At 54.6% G+C, this 18261-nt stretch overlaps 5 protein-coding genes across 5 annotated transcripts; 1 reads left to right on the top strand and 4 right to left on the bottom strand.

The window, feature by feature from the left end:
* Positions 1–223: 223 nt before the first annotated feature.
* Positions 224–3447, bottom strand: TRIREDRAFT_104741 (uncharacterized protein; the record flags this gene model as incomplete). The annotated part of the gene is made up of 3 exons (XM_006963113.1): positions 224–2062; positions 2273–2641; positions 2716–3447. 3 exons carry the CDS (start codon positions 3445–3447, stop codon positions 224–226), a joined length of 2940 nt encoding a protein of 979 aa, XP_006963175.1.
* A 781-nt stretch (positions 3448–4228) lies between these two features.
* TRIREDRAFT_57534 (N-terminal binuclear Zn cluster-containing protein) lies at positions 4229–7015 on the bottom strand (the record flags this gene model as incomplete). Its single annotated transcript, XM_006963112.1, has 5 exons — positions 4229–4369; positions 4447–5619; positions 5687–6271; positions 6302–6734; positions 6894–7015. The coding sequence occupies 5 exons, from the start codon at positions 7013–7015 to the stop codon at positions 4229–4231; spliced, it is 2454 nt and encodes an 817-aa protein (XP_006963174.1).
* Positions 7016–9833: 2818 nt separating this feature from the next.
* Positions 9834–10667, bottom strand: TRIREDRAFT_75753 (uncharacterized protein; the record flags this gene model as incomplete). Its single annotated transcript, XM_006963111.1, has 2 exons — positions 9834–9908; positions 9963–10667. 2 exons carry the CDS (start codon positions 10665–10667, stop codon positions 9834–9836), a joined length of 780 nt encoding a protein of 259 aa, XP_006963173.1.
* A 2420-nt stretch (positions 10668–13087) lies between these two features.
* On the top strand, positions 13088–15604 carry TRIREDRAFT_57997 (acting-binding cofilin/tropomyosin domain-containing protein; the record flags this gene model as incomplete). The annotated part of the gene is made up of 3 exons (XM_006963297.1): positions 13088–13283; positions 13358–15406; positions 15480–15604. The coding sequence occupies 3 exons, from the start codon at positions 13088–13090 to the stop codon at positions 15602–15604; spliced, it is 2370 nt and encodes a 789-aa protein (XP_006963359.1).
* An 851-nt stretch (positions 15605–16455) lies between these two features.
* TRIREDRAFT_120610 (signaling protein) lies at positions 16456–17227 on the bottom strand (the record flags this gene model as incomplete). Its single annotated transcript, XM_006963110.2, has 3 exons — positions 17001–17227; positions 16553–16767; positions 16456–16483 (listed from the first exon to the last, which is right to left on the bottom strand). Exons 1-3 carry the CDS (start codon positions 17109–17111, stop codon positions 16456–16458), a joined length of 354 nt encoding a protein of 117 aa, XP_006963172.1. The 5' UTR covers positions 17112–17227.
* Between the last annotated feature and the right edge of the window lie 1034 nt (positions 17228–18261).

Here is an 18261-nt window from a genome sequence, read left to right as displayed (position 1 = left end):
GATTGATTCCTTCATGACTCTTACATAGTGCTCGTAACTCTTACATGGTGCTCATACAAGCGTGCCCAAATCTTGCCGTTGGCTATCCCTTGCCACGATGTCGAGAAGACGACTCCCCGATTCGAATAATCCGCACGCCGTTTTCGATACGACCCCTTTTTACTGCGCGACAAGTTGTAGAAAAAATATGAAAGAAGAGTAGGCCCCCTCCCGTGTAGCGTCTCTACTCTATATCAAGTTCCAACTCCCTAGACACTCTTTCAACCAGTTGATATCTCGAGGGATATTCACTATACACCCGTGATGCAGGTGCTGTATCAATACGGCTCCCAGCAGGTATAGTTGATATAGTCGGCATCGGGGTCGCTCTCTGCCCGTAATAAATAACGGGACGTTCAATGTACTGTTCGTGTGGTAAGTTTCGCACGTCCACAACGCCATATCTATCATGGGACCGAGTGGGTTCAGCATAGTGGTAGGCAGCTGCGGAAGACATCGGCGGATTGTAGTAACTGGTCGTCCAGGGTTGCCGGCTGGCGTGACGAACTTCAAGTGCCGCGTGGGCCTGTTGTCTCTGCCGCTCCATGTGAGGATAATATGGATAGCTGATCGGGGGCTCTCTTGTGTGAGGCTCGTGCTCACGGTGTACGTAGTAAGTTTCCACATGGCTTCTGGACTCCGGGACAGCATGTCTTGAATCGACAGTCCTCGATCTGACGTGTGCTGTTTCCCATGTCCCGCCACCTCTCGCCTCAATCTCTCTAGCAGAGATTTGAGCGGACATTCTTGCTGGTGCTTCATGGACTCTGAACCCGGTCTCTTCAATATGCGGGTTTGACGAGATGTTGGTTCTGTATGCCAACTCCCTGTGGGCCGCGTCTGGTGGAGAGTACACCGCACTTGCCGGCACAAGGTGAAGCGATTCACCAGGCTCTTCGGTAGGGTAGAAACGTGTTGCCGGCTCAGTTACAGCATCTTTTGTTCCTTGATTTGCATGGAGAAGAGGCTGCTGACTCTGAAAGAGAACGACATCACCCTGATCCATTCCCTCCTTGTCCTCAAACAGCCAGGGTAATGCATTCGAGACCAGCTCGAAAGCTCGCTTATTCTTTCGGATGGCGTCTCGAATGTCCTGCGATAGGTCTGGCACCCAGATCATGCCCGTACGCCAATCAACGTGCTCATGAGTTTGGTGAAAATGATGCGCCAAGCCAGATAGCTTAAACGTCTTGTTCGTTCCCATGGGTGACTTTTCCTTGCAAACCTTGCAAGCCAAGCATGCTTCCACGCCGATGATGTGAGGACACTTCCCGATGTACAATAACTCCCATGGCGCTGGCTGCTTATATATCTCTTGATGCCGCCTGGCGATAAAGTTGATCGCGGCACTCACTTTGACCGGCGTGGGTATGTTTCGAACCGATGTCAGAGCACGCCAAGCGGGTGCCAGATCTTCGGCCAGAATGGCGGCCCTTGATTTAATGGCCTGGTAACCCCCCTTGTTTGTGTTATTGAGTGATTGGCGTTCTGCCCCCGGAGCTGGCTTGAACGGAAGCTCCGCAGTCCACTCTTCTTTCCAATGGACAGACATGTTCGCCTCCTTTCCACTGTGTTTGTGACAATAATGCTGGATGACGCTTGGCAACGAGTAGCGCTTGGATGTTGGGCATTTGTTGCACGAGAACACTTCTACTCCAGGTCTCTTGGCAAGTGGCGCGATTTTCTGAGTGAATATCCATCTCAAATCATCCAAAGTCAGTCTCCGCATCGAAGATGCATTGTTTTTGGCAGAGTCTGCATGATATTGATCGCGGACGCAGGTCAGCACTTGTGTGACGAAAGTTGCAAGGTTTCTCCCTGTGATGCTTCCACCTCCATCCCATTGACCATTGATGACTTTGTCCGCAAGTTTGGATAAATCAGCTCGTGTGGTGGAGTCAGTATGATCCTGACCTTGAGATTGAGCGGCCTGGATGCCTGCTGCTTTGCTTCGAGTTGGATACTTGTGAGTGGCCTGCTTCTTCGGTGCAGCTATTTTTCCTCCTCGTTCTGCCTTGTCTCGCTGGTCCAGGAGTAGTAACTTTAATACCTTCCACTGCTTATCATCAAGTGGTGTAGTCATCTCAGAAGCCACCTGAAAGGCTTCAAGTTGATGGAGAACGCCTGGAAGAATGGGAGGATGGAGCCGCGCAGCTCGAGCCTCTATCTCCGCTCGCCTCTTGGATTTAGACTCTTGATCTTCCCGGGGTTTTCGACTCTGAGATTGTCGAACCTGTCGATCATCGGAGGAGGGTATGATTTGAGTAGAGGAGGATTGTTTACGCATTTGACGGACTCCTCCTGATAGGTACCAATTATCCCATCGAGAAGCGTCACGATTGGCTTTGGCACCGCGACTGTCTAGGCCTTTGACCCATTCTTCAACAGCTGCGGTACCAAATCGCTTGGCGTCTCCAAGTTCTGCTTGAAGGCTCTCCAGCTGAGCAGGCCAGAACACTTTCGTCAGCTGAACACCAGTCGGTATTGGTGAATTTCGCATGATTTGACGAGTGACGACATTCAAGTCAGCCGTCACGAAGACCGTTGGGGCGCCGGCTGCGATGAAAGAAGGTTTCGACGGTGACAATAGCAGATCGACTTCCTGTAAAACTCCGTGTCAGCCAATAAGTAGCTAGGGGGGCCACCCACCAAGGGGAGGCTTGGTATCACACTCACCTTGATGCTGTTCTTTGCCAAGCACTGTCCGCATGAGGCGACGAAGAACTGGAAGACAGGCGACACGGTATCGTTACCGGGTCCGCGGCTCCATCGCAGGGGATCTCCGGCGTAGTCGGTTTCATCCGCCCGGCAGCCGCAGAATTGGCAAGACCGCGAACAGGCAAGACGCCACATGTCCAGTTCGGATCTTCCACTGAGCGGCGAGGGCATGCTTGGCCAGTGAAAACGTCTCGACGCTCGCCATATGGTGTTTGGTGATTGCTTGGGCAACGAAGAAGGCAGATCCGAGTCTGGGGCAGAAACCTTGAAGGTGGAAGCAGGATCGAGATATCTGTGAAACAGCCGGTTGACACACATCAAATTCCCAAGTGAGCGTGGAGGCACAAAGGAAAAGATGTGCTGCCACACCTCTGCTAGGACGTGCTGCGACATATCGTAGCGAGACGGCTGGGCAGTGCCAGTGACAACAAGGTCTCGATCAGTAGCAGCAATTCTGACCCTCTTGGCAGCTCCGTCTTCGCTTGAAGCTGAGATAGCCGCTTGTTTTCTCTTCCTGTCAGCAGCACTTGGGTGAACCATGGTGCTGCTGCTGCTGCTGCTGGCGGCTGCTGAAGGAGCGAGTGAACGCCGGGCGTGCTTGGGCTTCTTGCTCAGGACTCGCTCTTCATCGAGCCTCTGCGGAGACGGCAGGCTGGCATCAGCCTCAGGCCTCTGCGGAAGGCCATCCATGGCTCACAGACGAGGAAAAGCAGCGTCGTATGGGAGGCATGAACAGAAGTAATGCTTTGTGGGTTTCACAGCGCCTGGGTGAAGCTGCTCGAGAGGTGCAAGGCCAACCTCGACTATACTGTCCTAGCAAGCAACTGGCAGGTTGGTTGAACTGTAGACACAAGGAAGATGACAAGTTCTGGTGATGACCATCAAGGTGTGGTGAAGGAGAGAAGAGAAGAAGAGAAGAAAAGAGCGAGGAGGGAATAAGGCTGAAAGGAAAGGTAAATACAAGGAAGGAGGAGCCCTCGAGGTTGCCTTTTGGAGCTATCTGGTCTGTGCCTGGCTGCAGCAGTGAATGAGCCTTGGATCCCCTATAACGCCAGCGCTCCAACAGGTACTTAGTCAAGAGCCAAAAGAGCCCCGACAACCGATTCAAGGAACTGCAGCTTTATAGATTAGAGATGATTAAGCGACCACAGACAGACATCTGATCCATTGACGTCATGCAGCTTTTCGGACGTGATACATAAGGTACATTCCTATGCCTAGTAGATTAGTACCTCATCAGAGAGAAGAGAGAGAGAAGGGAGAGGGAAGAGAAAGAAGCACGTCGACGTCGGCTTTGTGAATTAGTTTGAGGAGAGAGAAGCGAGACTTTGTTAAGGTAGCTATAGACACTCCTGCCCCAGATACACCTGGCAGGCCATTCAGTGATCATCAAACTGGTCGATATGTCCAACGAATGTGCTCTATCATACACAACGAACGAACCCCGATATACCTGTTCGTACATCCCGAGTTACTGCTGCCCGCTGCCAGTCCCATTCAACATGCCATCGCCGAGCCCTTGGTCTGTCGACGACTGGTCTGTGTTGCCGTAAATCTGGAAACTCTGGTCGGCTCCCCAAGTCGTCATCTGTGTATAGTTTTCAAATGCGCCCTATGAAGAGGATATATTAGCTCGCGTTCATCCACACAAGGAACAAGGGTTGTGGGAGATGAAGCCTGCAGACTTACCCAGTCAAAGCTGGCCAGGTCGCCTGCCCCAGTGCCGCCCAGGTTGGTAAACATGGACAGCGGAGAGGCGGGACCCCCGGCATTGAGAGCATCGAATTGCTGGAAATCGGCTGCGTTGGAACCCCGAAGACCAAAGTCCATGCCCATGAAAGCATTGTTCTGCATGAATGGGTCTTGGCCACCAACACCAACGCCGGGTATCCCCAGGGGAGAGCCGAGGAACGACATGGGTGTTTGATCGATTTGTGACCCCACGATGGAGGCGGACAAAGAATCAGTCCGACTCGACAATGGATCGCTGTTTGAATCCATGGTATCTGTAGGGGCGACTTTGATCTTCTCCATCATGATCTCAATGATTTTGGTGGCTTTGAATGCTTCCATGGAGGTGTTGGCAAGATCAGTCCAGATCGCCTTGGCGGTCTCGAGAGCACCAATCATCTTGTTGCGTTGCTCTTGAGTGTACAAGAAAACGCCTTCTTCTGGAGGATTGTTTGCCTGTCTCGCCATGTTGTCGTAGTGAAGATCCAGGACAATGAGCATGGCCGGTAGAGTAAACTCCTTTGTGGCAATCGATTTGATGTACCATGAAACAGAACGCAGCCGGCCATTGCCTTGAGACTCGCGATGCAGCTTGGCTAGGTGGTCCAGCGCTTGCAGCGAGGCCTCGATGGCACTGCGCCGTGAAAAGGCATATCTCGGGTTGTGCCGAGCCTTTGCGAGGTATTTCCGATGCAGCAGGCAGAGGATCTTCTGATACAGAATATCAACGTTGTACCTGGCAATTATCAATGTCACGGGGTCTTGGGACGCTTCCAATGCGCCGAGTCGGAGGTGAGGAGGGAGTTCCTGCATCACCTGGCGGAGCTTTGCATCGAAGCGGATAATCTCGTCATAGGGGACAGTCTTGCCCACCATGGTTGTCGCTTGCATGATGTTCCCCAACTCAGAACAGAGCTTCACTTTGGCAATCATGTACGAGATTGGTGTCGGCTCCGAGGCAGGGCGGGAAGGCGGCAATTCCTTGCTGTCTGGGTGGAACTCGTCGTCAAACAGGTTATTCGGGAGCTGAGTATCGCAGTCGTTCTCGTAGATCATGTTGGGCAATGAGACCTGATGCGAAAAGATGACATCGGACATGCGCACAAGCGCCCACGATCTTCTTCTCATCTCCTGCATTGTCTGACATCAGCCGCCGCTTGTCTGAAGATGAAGACATCTCAAAAGGTCCATGACTTACAGCTTGAAACGGGGTAAGATTGGGAAACCATTTCGCGTCTCGATGGTATCCCATGCGGAAGGCTATCCTGGTGATGACGGAGACAATCAACCACAGCCCAAGGTCGGCGTCCCACCGAGAGGAGTACTCTCCAAAGACGTAGAGAAGCATGGCCTCGACGGTGTATTCCACCGGCTTCGTATAGTCTGCCTTGATCAGACACTGCACCGTCCTCAGCCGGTATTGCGATGCCAGCTCCAGGGTCCGGCCCCTCCACTCAGGAGGCTCATCGCCAACTTTGTGGTAACTCAGCATCGCAAGGGTAAGCACGGAATATAGCAGCCCTAGCCACATGATTGGCGTTTTTGATGGATCCTCCCAATGACTCTTGAGCTGCTTGAAAAAGGTCGGCCCGTGTATTATACAAACGGCGTTGTCCATGGAGTTGAAGTAGCGGCTGCACAAGGTCAGGATGCTCGACTTGGGAGGCAGTTCGGCGCGGAGCTCGATCTCGGATGCCGGCAGGGCGCCAAGCAGCAGCGTCGGGCCTTCGCGGGCAGCCATTGGCTTGGACAGTCTGACGCGCTCGTAACTTGTCTCCAACTCCTTCTTGTGAAACATGAAGTAGTTCTTGACCTCGGCAATGTCCGCTAGCAGCGTATGCCAATGCTCCTGGCCGATATACATCGACTTGCCCTTGTCGGGGTCAACCTTCAAGACGCCCAGTGAAGCCGCGAGTCCATCTTCCGAGTCGCTGTCGTCTTCGGCCATTGCCACGCCCTCGCCGCGGCCGGCTTTGGCGGAGGAGCCGCTGTCGGTCAACGACTGCGACGTGGAGGCAGCACGGCCAGCCGCAGCGGCTGAAGCAGGGTCTACATTAGCCCCGCCATGCATCAGGGACAGGACAAGGCCTTCTAACCGATCGATCCTGTTCTGCATGTCGTCGGGAGTGGCGTCGACCTGGTTCTGGCTCTTCTTCCGAGTGGCTGGCGCGGCATATGAGCATGACGACGTGTCCATGCCCTCTCGCTTGGTGCAGTTGCTGCACGGGTGGTTCCGGTCGCATTTCCTACGCCATGTTAGTCGGTCGAACGTTCACGAGTAAACCGCTCGCTATTCAGCTCGTCAAAGTCGTCTATTCAAGCGCGCAAACTGGCACTCACAATCTACGTGAGAGGTTAGCACACGCGCATTCTCGTCCATGGCCGATACGGAGATAACAGCGTACTTTCTTGTCCTGCACGGGTAGCAGCTCAAAGGCACGCGATTCCTCTTCCTCACAACCCGAAATTGCTCTTCAGGGGAGCGGCCCCCGGTGGAAGAGTTGGTCGAAGGCGGGGTGGGCGTCATCGTGAAAGAATGAGTGGGAGACGCCGAGGAGTTGTCGTAATTCCAAAGGGCCGCCGTTGGCTGCTGAGGCGATTCGGAGTTAAGGATCACACCGCGATGCTCTGATCTTCAGCCGGCCTCACAAGCGGCTTGCCGGGTATGATTGATGCGGCGCATATATTAGACCTCTGAGGGCTTCGGAGGGGGCGGAGGAGGCAGCCTGTCAATTGCTAGAAAGCAGCCAGGCCGGGTAATAGGGGGCGAAATCGAAGCAGCGACTCGATGCGACGACAGATAGAAGAACGCTGGCCCCGTCTAGAGGATCAGTCGACAGTCGGTACGAAAAGACAGCATCCGCCGAAACCCAAACGGCGATCCGCAGCTTCGGACAGCGACCGCGACGCAAGACAGGAAGCTGGTCGGCTGGACTGGATATGCCCAAGTTGCGCGGCTTCGATGAGAAATCAGACGAGAAGCGGGCGGGATTGCCTTGGTGGCTTGATATGGCAGGCTATCAGTTCAGTTGGAGAGGGGCGTCGCAAGGCGTTTGCGGCGGACTTGGAGACGGAGATCCGAAAGCGGCGGAAACGATGGAGAGGAGCTGGTTCGGTCATACGAGAGACTCTATCGAGAGCCGGCGAGGACAGAGGGGAAGGAGAGAAGGTTGGAGGTTGGAGAGGAAGAGAAGACGTCTGCCGGAATTGGAGGTTCAAGCACAAAATATAATAAAGGAACCCCCGAGAGTCGCGGTGGTGGGGGGGGAGCAGGGAAGTGGTGTCGAGCCCGGGGGGGCGTGAGAGTCGCCCGATCCAGTTGCTTGAAGAACAAGCCTCGAAGGTCGAGCACTAGGAGATGGTACATGCAGCTTGATAGTACATCAGAACCTACTAGGTAGATACCGTCTCGGGGGCGCCCGACAGCAGCTTTGCTAAGGTAGCAGCTCTATCTAGAGCCTACATAGCCCCAAGTCTCTCATTCCATGCTGGCTCAAGGCTATGATGCAGCTACAAAGGTTGACTGCGAATGTATGCTTCAAGTCTTTCGAGCAGAAATGAGTAGGTAACAATCTTGCAACTCTTCTACATCATCGAATGCGTCTCAAGTGGTCAGTCTGTAACTGCTCAACACTCCGCTTGACAAAACCCCCCAGCAGCAGGCATCATTCTGAAGCATTAGGTTGGAGAGCTTATCTCTGTAAGAATACGCACAACCGCTTTGTCAGCGCAACCACCGCTTGTACCCCGTGTTAGTGCACGGCATTCGCATTTCAGAGACCAACGACGGACCCGAGCTATGGGGAAAAGCTCTAAAGGCAGGTGCAGGTAGGCGGTCCGGTTATTCGATCAATCCATTGGCACTCTGAAGCCACTGCGACCTGCACGATGCAGATGTTCCATGTACTTCCAGGCAAGCCCAAGCAATGGAAGAGCTGCTCCGTCGAGGTGACCTGCACCACCGTTCTTTCGAAACAACTTAACCTTTTGACTAAGGGTATTAGTAATGCAACACACCAGACATATTGTTCGAACCAAAGACCTCGACAATAGCGTTGAGTGATTTGTCGCGGTGCATAATGTCCGCTGTGGCCTACGATTTTCACTGAAACACCTCGCTCACCATCGTTTTCCGGCGGGAAATTCAGCAGCAGGAGCCACAGGCTCGGAAGTAAGCCGATCCAGAGCCCAGCTCATGCGGAACCTCGCACGACGCGAAGAGGGGAAATCAGAGAGTAAAAACCCCGGTTCGACAGGGTCAAGGAAGGTAAGGTAGGGTAAGGTAGGTAGTGTAGCAACAAGGCTGCTGCTGGTTGACGTACTCCAGATGGCGAAGCCTCCCTCTCACCCTCCCTACTAGTAGTACCTACCTTGACTTAGTAGAGGTAGGTATGGTAGGTATCTTAGCTGCTGCAACCTCAGCCTCTCCAAACTGTGACTCACTCACCACATGCATGCATAAGGGGGAAAAAAAGAGAGCTGTCGATTCTTAGCGCGCCGCTCGTCAGCAGCGAAAAAGAACCTTGACCCCTCTTATAGCACATCCGTCTGGACGTCGCTCCCCGTCTCCTCTTTTCTGCGTGGCGGCCTGGATTGTTCTAGCGGCAGTTGGATTCCCGATGCCACGGGAAGAGTTCAGGACGAAGGATGATGGTCCCGGCTTGCACCTGTGAGAGTGCAGTAGAGTACTTTGCATCTGCACTTGCACCTGGTGTCGCATCGAAGGCGGCTTAAGGCTGAATGCTTCCAGATTCTCACCTACTAAGAAGTTGGGTGAAGACAGGTCTTTCAGTTTCCAGCGTACACTCAGTTCCAGTGTACACAACTTACAACAACCAGCGGGGCAGTTGTCAACTCATGCTCCAACATAGTAAGTAGGTACTCATCCATCATAGATCATCCCGACGAATGCTGGCTATCAGGGTCCCTATCAGGTTGCTTCGGCTTTTGACTTTGTTCAGTTCGTTCTTTTGTTCCTCCACTGACTAGATAGTCCCTACAACACACAGGCTTTTGCCTCCTGCCCACGCATGCTTAACTCTCATGACACAGTTGTGGACGCCTTACATAACCACAGGTATAATCTTCCAACAACTCCCAACTCGCTCGTCCAACGGCTCAACACGGAGGGGCATTTTGCTTCCCATGATCCCATCCTGTGCCTTTGGCCTCCCGGCCCTCCCCGCACAACAATGGCACGCAACACGACGTGATGTAGGAGGCCGGTTCATTTCGGAATCGGTTCGGATCGCAGCTCTTGCCGGTTGTTGAGACGATTCGATTCTCCAGTGCCAAAGATGGATGCGTAAGAGGCGTTGCTGACAACTTTTTCTCCGTTCTCGTCTTTATGCCGCCGTCTCTTCAGAGTTGACGCTGTACGGCTTGAAAAAGTCGCTGTTGCTGCTGAGTTCCTCCTTGACCTGTACCAAACGTCAGCCGGAAACATTGTACAACTTTGTCATCACGGCACTTACAATATCCAATCCACCGACAAGCTCGCCGTCCACCCACAGCTGCGGGAATGTCGGCCACTCGGCATACTCCTTCAGACCCTGTCTGACATCGTCATCGGCGAGGATGTTGAAGAAACCGTATTTAACAGAGTGATCCCGCAAGATGCCAACCATCTGCCGTGAGAAGCCGCACTGGGGAGCGCTAGGCGTGCCCTTCATAAAGAGCATCACGGGAGCCGCCTTGACCAGGTCGTCCAGGCGCTTAAACAGCTCCTCCTTCTGCTTGGCCGGGTCGACGGCAGCGGCATCAGGCCGGGCGACTTCGGCCGTCTCAGCGACCCCGTTAGGCGCCGCCGCCGCATCTTGTGCCGCACTCCCGTCCTTCTTCGCGTGCTTCTCAATGGCCGTCCGCACCTTGACGGCGCTGCTGCCGCTGACCGTCTCGACGACCTGGCGGTTCCGCAGCAGCACCAGGTAGGGAACGGCCGTGACGTCGTAGGCTTCGCTGATGTCGCTGAGTTCCTCGGCGTTGATGGACACCCACTTGGTGCTCGGGGGCTCGGTGACGGGGTATTCGGATGCCAGCGTTGACAGGACGGTGGCCATCTGCGCACATGGTGCCGCCCAGGGAGCGTGGAAGGAGGCGATGATGAGGGTCGAGGGGGGCGCAGTGCTGAGCAGCTGCTGCCACTGCTCGTCGGTCTCGATCTCGGTAATCGTCGACATCGTGAGGCTTGTTCGCAGTTTAGAAGGGTTGCGATGGTGACGGATTGCTGATTACGGCAGATCGTGGGCAAAAAGACGGCGAAAATCGGCCTTGTCGTGGTAAATGGTAGTATTGGAGTACTATCGGAAGTTGGGTTTTTAGCGGGGTAACGGATGGCGCAAGTGCTGGAGGAAGTAGGTCATCGCAGGCATTTCAAAGCAGGGCCGTTGATAGCTCGACACCGGTGTGGCGCCGGCGGAGGCTCTTAGGTAAGGCGACGGGGTTTCCAGGTGGCGAGACGGTCATTGAAGAGACAAAGTTTGACACAGCATCTGTGACTTGATCTGATAAGGTAGTTGATTGATAGATCCATTTTTTGAGAGCCTCTCTGCGAGGTCCTATTGGGAGGAAGGCCATGAAATGATGCGTAACGAGAGCTAAATGTATATCTGCCCAGTCGATAGATACCTGCGTACCCCCTCAGGGTCGAACTTCCGTAAGGTGAGGTAGGTGTTGAGACGGTCAACCGAGTGCTTGGTATTCTTATTCAGTTAAAAAATATGAGAAAATTTCAATATCGATTCATCATATTAAATTACTACGGGCGAAGCTCACCGTTGTGCTTCTCTTGATATATCCATCTTAGGGTAGCACCATGAACTACATGAACTACACCTTGACATCTGAGGTTTATATGCTGAGCCAACGCTGATTCATCAGCTATCTACGACATTCCTATGAGGGATATCGGGTTCGTATCTGGATTACCACTCGAAAATAGACTCAACCCTTGACTAAAGCCACCATGCTACACAAGCAGCATTTCGAGCGCCTTCAAACATGTTCAGGTTCAGGTTCAGCTGCCGCTTCCGCTTCCTGATTTGGTAGGGCTTGGGAACTCTTCCGATTGGCTGTCAGTTCCGCAATCGCTACATGTAACTGTGGGAGTGCCTGGAGGTACCTTACCTTACCTTGGGACGTGAAAACAGGTACTTACTATCTGCGGCGACATTAGAATGCTGCATCTATGGATGTATTTGGGCCTTCTTCAAGGTACTCCAATTGCTTATGTTGCTTCGTGGCTTGCTGGTAAAGGCTGACATCGCAGCATCGAACGTTTATCACCTCTACACGTGCGACGAAGCGACGAAGTAGAGCTCTTCGACCACACTTCGTGCCGTTGCCGAAGTTCAACAGCTTCCAGGGCCAATATAAATATACCGTATTCGAAAGAGGTGCCAGGGTGCCGACGGATCTTGCAGCACAAGTGTTGATGAGGACCCCCTGGCATTCGTCTCGGGCTAGTATGTACCAATCCCATGCATTGGGGCAGCAGTGACAAACGCAAGGCAAGGCGTCGTTACGTCTGACTACCTACTACCTTGTCTGGATGGATTCAATTCCTTCTCAACGACCGACCATCTTCACTGTGAGCCAGAGAATCAGATTGCTTATTGGAAGCGATGAGGCCTCCACGAGCGTACCTTGACACTACCTGCTACCAAGTACTTGTGTTACTCCGCCATGGACATTACGTGGACTCCGGGCTTCCATGATGAAGGACTCGGTAATGAATGGACATGGACATGGGAAATCTCTCACGTTAGGCACCAACTATTGTTGCCGTTGCTTTTGTTAATAGTACTTGTATCACGTTAGGCTGCAGCATTTGCACCATTGCCCCTGGATAGGTAGCCACAACCTTGATCTGAGCTTAATTTCGAATGCTCTCTCAGGCATCAAGAAAACAAGAAACAGCAGCCCAGAGATTAGCGCTGCCTGGAGGCATTGACCTCAACTGCTGCTCGCCGCAATCCAAGGCCAAAAAAAGGACCCGAGAGGTGGCACCGGCTGCGTCATTTGAGCTCCCCCTACCAGGTACCTCCTCAGGTACCTCGCAGCTGGTCGCGACCCGGTACTTGCATATCCCCACTCAATTCCCCCGGGGCTATGCACCTACGCAGCCTGCCCACGCTTATTCGTCCCCGCCTCGGCGCCACGCAGCGTCGACGCATGTCCCGCCATCAGCTCTGCTCTGCCAGCTCGGCTCAGGCCAGGTCCACGAATCCCCCATCATCCCCCCCCTTTGCTGCCCTTTGTGCCCGAATACCATACAAATTACCTGCACTCGACAGCGTCTCCCCCTTCTCTCGTACTTCAGCACCTCTACGCCGCTGCTATTTATTGGCCCGCTGCAACGAACCCGCCGCTGCTGTGAGTGCGTGAGAAGCCAGCCTTTCCCCGACTTCTGCTAGTCTCCCCTGAGCTGGATGCTAACGAAGCCTCACCACCTCAGCCACTGCTAAGCGGACCTTTCTGGGACGCAATCCCTCTCCAGCCATCCTCTCGAATCACACGCTCTGCGTTCGTCTGCGTCGACTTTCCTCCCATTGAACATTGCCCTCACGTCGCCATACGTCCGCGATCAACCTCCCCCGAGATGGCGTCCCTAAACACCTCTACAAACGGCGCCTCCATCAAGAGCAGTTACAATGCTGTTGTTGGCGGAGAAGCGCCCTCATCCGGCTCGCCCACGCACGCTCAATGGGCTCTCTTCTCTGTCCAAGCGCCCCTAGTAAACGCCTTCCAGGACAGCGGCGCCAAGGAGAGCGTCCTCAAGGTCCAAAGCACAGGCGGTACGCGAGCCCGATGACGAGCCCTTGCGCTTTGCACTCACCACCGATGTCCACGATGCTAATGATGTGTCCAGATGGCGAGCTCTCCGAGTTGTTTGAAGACTTCAGCGAGGGCCGAATCCAGTTCGCCTTTGCAAAGGTCAGGGACCCCAATTCGGGTCTTCCCAAGTTCATCCTCATTGGCTGGTGCGGAGGAGGTGTTCCTGAACGCACAAAGGGTTACTTCACAAGCCACTTGGCGGCCGTGTCCAAGATCCTCCATGGCTACCACGTGCAAATCACCGCCCGCTCCGAAAGCGACTTAGATCCGGAAGCCATCATGCGCAAGGTCGCCGACGCATCGGGCGCCAAGTACTCGGCTGGATCCTCCGCGGGAGTGACCGCATCAGCTCCTCCGCCTGTCAAGTCCAAGCCCGTCTTCACACCCTCGTCATCAGCCGGCCGCCCCGTCGACCCCATTCTTGCTGCTCGATCACGGAAAGAAGCCAACGTCGATGCGGATGGATGGGGAGCCGACGCCCCGCCCGTCACCCGAACCCAGATCGAAAAGGTCGCCCCTGCCTATCAGCCGACCAAGGTGAACATGGCAGAGCTCACAAGTCAGAAGCAAGAGCCTTCGCGTTTCGCTGGCGTGCCCCGACAGGAGACGGGCTCGTCTGATGTCGTCGGGGGTGGCTACCAGCCTGTGGGCAAGGTTGACATCGCGGCCATCAGGGCACAGGCTCAGAAGACTGGTGACGACAGGCCCACGCCGGTCAAGGGAGCGTATGAGCCTGTCGGAAAGGTCGACATTGCCGCCATTCGGGCCAAGGCGCAGAAACCGACACCATCGTCCGGAGCAGGAGAGGAGCAGCAGGAAAGCCAATCCTTGTCTGAACGAGCAGCCGCGTTTTCGCAGCCGAGTGCCGGACGGCTGACCTCCCTCCCCAAGCCCACCGTTGCGAAGAAGTGGTCTGGAGCCTCTGCATTCACCGGCACCAAGGCCCCAACTCCCGGCGGCCTTGGATTCGGCGGCCCGGCTGCCCCGGCTGCTCCTCCGGTTGGAGCTGCCAGCCGGACGTTTGCGGATCAAGGCGGCAAGACTCCTGCCCAGATCTGGGCCGAGAAGAAGGCCAGAGAGGGCGGAAGCGTCCCCGCTCCGGCAGCGCCATCGCCAGCTGCCCAGCAGACTGGTGGCTCCTCCTGGAAGAGCGGCTACACAGGCAAGAGCTGGGCTCCAGTGCAGACTGGAGGTGCCACGCGTGGTGTCGCCGACTCTTCAGATCAACAGGAGCCAGAGGAGCACAGACAGACCGAGGCAGAGGGCTCGGCTCCCTCGGGCGTGTCCGCCCTGCGAGATCGTTTCAAGAACACCGCCCCTATTGGCGCCGGCGCCCCTCCGCCGACACGAGCAGTGGAGGAGGAGCACCATGCTCCGCCACCCGTCCCAGACAGCTCCCGGCCAACCGGAGGGTTCGCTCTCCCCGGCCTTCCCAGCCGGCCCGTTCCTGCGGACGAGGAGGAAGAGGAGGAGGATCCCACCGCGTACCAGCCTGTGGAGGAGCGCTCGCCATCACCGATCCGTGTCGCTGCCCCGGTTCCCCGTGGCCCTGATCCCGTTATCGAGAGGCCTGAGGATCGCGCTCCTCCGCCTGTCCCCGTTGAAGAGGTCCCTGTTCCCAGAGAAGAAGAGCTTCAAGATGAGCACGAGGCTGGCCACCTTGCACGTGCCGCGGCCGGCGCTGTGGCCGAGCAGACGTTTGAGCATGCGTCTCACACGGCCGACCGAGACGACCAGCAGGGCGGCAAGCGCGCGCTTGTGCAGTACGACTACGAAAAGGCTGAGGACAACGAGATTGACCTGGTAGAGGGCGAGTACGTGACCAACATTGACATGGTCGACGACGACTGGTGGATGGGCACCAACGCCAGGGGCGAGAGCGGGCTGTTCCCCAGCAACTACGTCGAGCTCGTCGAGGGCGGAGACTCTGCCCCCGCTCCTCCGGCCGCCCCCGCTGCCACACATGAGCCGGAGCCGGCGCCGGCACCTGCGGCTCCCGCCGCCGCACCGGCAGCACCGGCCAGCGCGTCTGCAGGCCCGACAGCGACGGCTCTGTACGACTATGAGGCTGCCGAAGACAATGGTGAGAAGACTCCTGACTGAATGAATAAATGAATGATGATGATATGTGGGCATTGCTAATCTATATCGTGCAGAACTGAGCTTCCCCGAGGACGCCACCATTACAAACCTGGAGTTCCCCGACGAGGACTGGTGGTTCGGCCACTACGGCGGCCACTCTGGTCTCTTCCCTGCCAACTATGTCAAGCTCGACGAGTAAAAAACACGTCACAGCTAGATGCCGGGAAACGGAAAGGATGTCGAGGCCAATGCAAAAGTGCTAGTGGAGGGTTTGAGTTGAGGGAGAGAGAGAGGTATATGTACAAACAAATATATCATCAGTGTTTTTTTAAAAAAATGCCAAATCGAGGCTGGTGTTTTGTAGTTTGGTGGAATGCTTTTCATAGAGCACAGGGCTTAGCAGGCGGATGGCGGAACCAACAAAGATGTTGTTCTTCTCTCGTTACTCTTGACATGTGAAAATGAGGCATGGGCGTGCGTTTGCGAGTGTCACTGAGTCATCAACTCATGAACCAATATCAATCTACAGGGACTGACTGCAAAGAAAGGAAAAGCACAAGTCTTGCGGCATATGAGCATTTTCTCTTGGATATCTAAACGACCTGCTCTCTTTATCTTTTTCCCCCTTCTCTCTTCCAGCAAGACATATCTTAACAAATGCACCAGATTAAGACAGAGAGAACCGCCTCTCCCGGTAAGTGTCTCTCTTCCCATCCTTTGTAAAAGATAAAAGCAGAGGGGGTATGAGATGAATAACAACAATTAAGCTCAAAACATGTTAAAAAAAAAAAAAAACGAAGCAGGAGAAGGCGGCGGCGGCGGCGTAGTATTCCAATTTTCAATGAGATGATAGTAGTAAGGTAGGTAGGTATTCCGTGTGATTCCCAGCGCAGACCCCTCTTGCTGTGGGCACGACCAGATCGAAAGGGAAGGGATGGGTGGGCTTCCTCAATCATCATGATTTGGACCAATGTTGAACAAGCTGGACATTATTCGTTCTTGCGATATGTTCGCCATGTCGTCCAGTTACGGTTGGTAGGTCGCTGGCGTTTAGAAGAAGCATTCGCAGAGATCGATGCTAAGACGTCACGTTAGCCATCAGACGAGACTTTGGGCCGTCGCACATCAACAAGCAACCAAAACATACCAGCACTCGCAACCCTCTTCGACGGCGCAGCAACAGCACAGGGCGGCGATGCAGGCCATCAAGCAGCCCTGGTCGCCGCCGCGGCCGCGCTGCTCCTGGGGAGGCGCCTGTTCGTACTGCATGGGCGGCTGGCCCTGAGGAGGACCGTACTGGCCCTGGGGAGGCCCATATTGACCCTGAGGGGGCCCGTACTGACCCTGGGGAGGACCGTAGCTCTAGAGAAAAGAGAAGAACGCGTCTCGTTAGCAATGGGAGGGGGGAAAAAACTCTTGGACGTATGGACAGGACTGCAAGATGCGACGCCGATTGCCGAGCTTCCATGGGGTGTTTCAAGAAGTGAAGGAGCTCTTGGAATTGAATGATCGATCGAGATCTTGAGATCCCGGGGGGGTGGAAGAGGGGGGGAGAGAAGAGAAGAGAAGAGAGGAGGAGGAGGAGGAGTATTTACAGCTTGGGGTTGCTGAGGGTAGCCCTGCTGAGGGTAGCCTTGCGGAGGGTAGACGCCCTGCTGCTGCTGCTGAGGGTAGCCGCCCTGTTGATAGTATTCCTGGCTGGACATTGTTTGAAGTTGTGACTTTATTTGTGCTGGTTGATCGGGATTGGAGTTGGAGATCGCGCTGCGACGGAGGGTTTTTGGGTGACAAAATGAGAGAAAGGAAAAAACAAGAGAAAGTAGGATAGTATATCAACTAACGAGGGTTAAAAAAAAACGTGGTTTGCAGAATGGAAGAATGTGTGTGAGAGAGAAGAGAGAGGAAGGGAAATTGGACAGAAGGAAGGGGAGCTTTGGAGCGGAAAAGAACCGGCGCAGGGACGAGGACGGAGGTACGAAATGGCAGGTCACCGAGTGCTTGTACTGCCAAGTACCTTTCCAGCTTTGCCGGCAATGCGCAAAGGCACCTCAGAAGGATTCAAGGGCAGCTGGGCATGTCGGGGCATTGCATGGCGATGGACATTTAGCGGGCTACAGCGTTTACTTGGAGTGGGTATGGGGCACAGCAAGGGAGGCTGTGGCGGTTCAGTGGAGGGTCCAGCAGAGGTGTCCACTGAGCTACAGGCGGCCCATGGCGCTATTGTTACATGTACCGGTGCTGCTCTGCTGTGGAAGGGGCATGGAACAGCTTGGACAGCAGCTCAGCGCCCGGGCCCACGGCACTTGTTGGGAGCGATGAAGATGATGAAGATTATGATGATGAAGATTATGATGATGAGAGAGATGGACGAAATGACCCTGGACTGATTGACTCAGGATGGGGAGCGTGCAGTCCATGTCAATGCCAGGCCGGGGGTTGTTTGTCTTGGGGGTGGATACGGAGTGCAGTTGTCGCAAGTCGTGGGCTTCAGAGAGAGAGGCCCAGCGGGCTGGAGGCTGTGTGGACCGTTTGATGAAGCTGCTGGAGATTCCATGTCTTGGCTGTTTGGCTGTGCAATGCAATGGTAATGGAGAAGCCTGTATCAACACCTTCATAGTATTCATCAAAAGCCGGGAAATAATGACGAGACAGAGAAACGACAAGAGACGAGCAAGTGGGAAATGAAAGAACTTTCCTGGGCGGCCTCGTCGGCAAGGGTACTTGGGAGGTACCTACTCAGGTAGAGACAAAGCCCCCGAGCATCATCATCTCAGCCACACCCTTGTTTCGTCTTTTTGGTGCTTCTTCTTCGTCTTCTTCTTCGTCTTCCTTCTTCGCCTTCCCTCGTCAGAGCTT

Source organism: Trichoderma reesei (assembly GCF_000167675.1).
Source record: "Trichoderma reesei QM6a unplaced genomic scaffold TRIREscaffold_4, whole genome shotgun sequence".
In the NCBI taxonomy this organism is placed as follows: Eukaryota; Fungi; Ascomycota; class Sordariomycetes; order Hypocreales; family Hypocreaceae; genus Trichoderma; species Trichoderma reesei.
The sequence above is the reverse complement of the archived record's forward strand: the minus strand, read 5'-3'. Positions and strand labels throughout refer to the sequence as shown.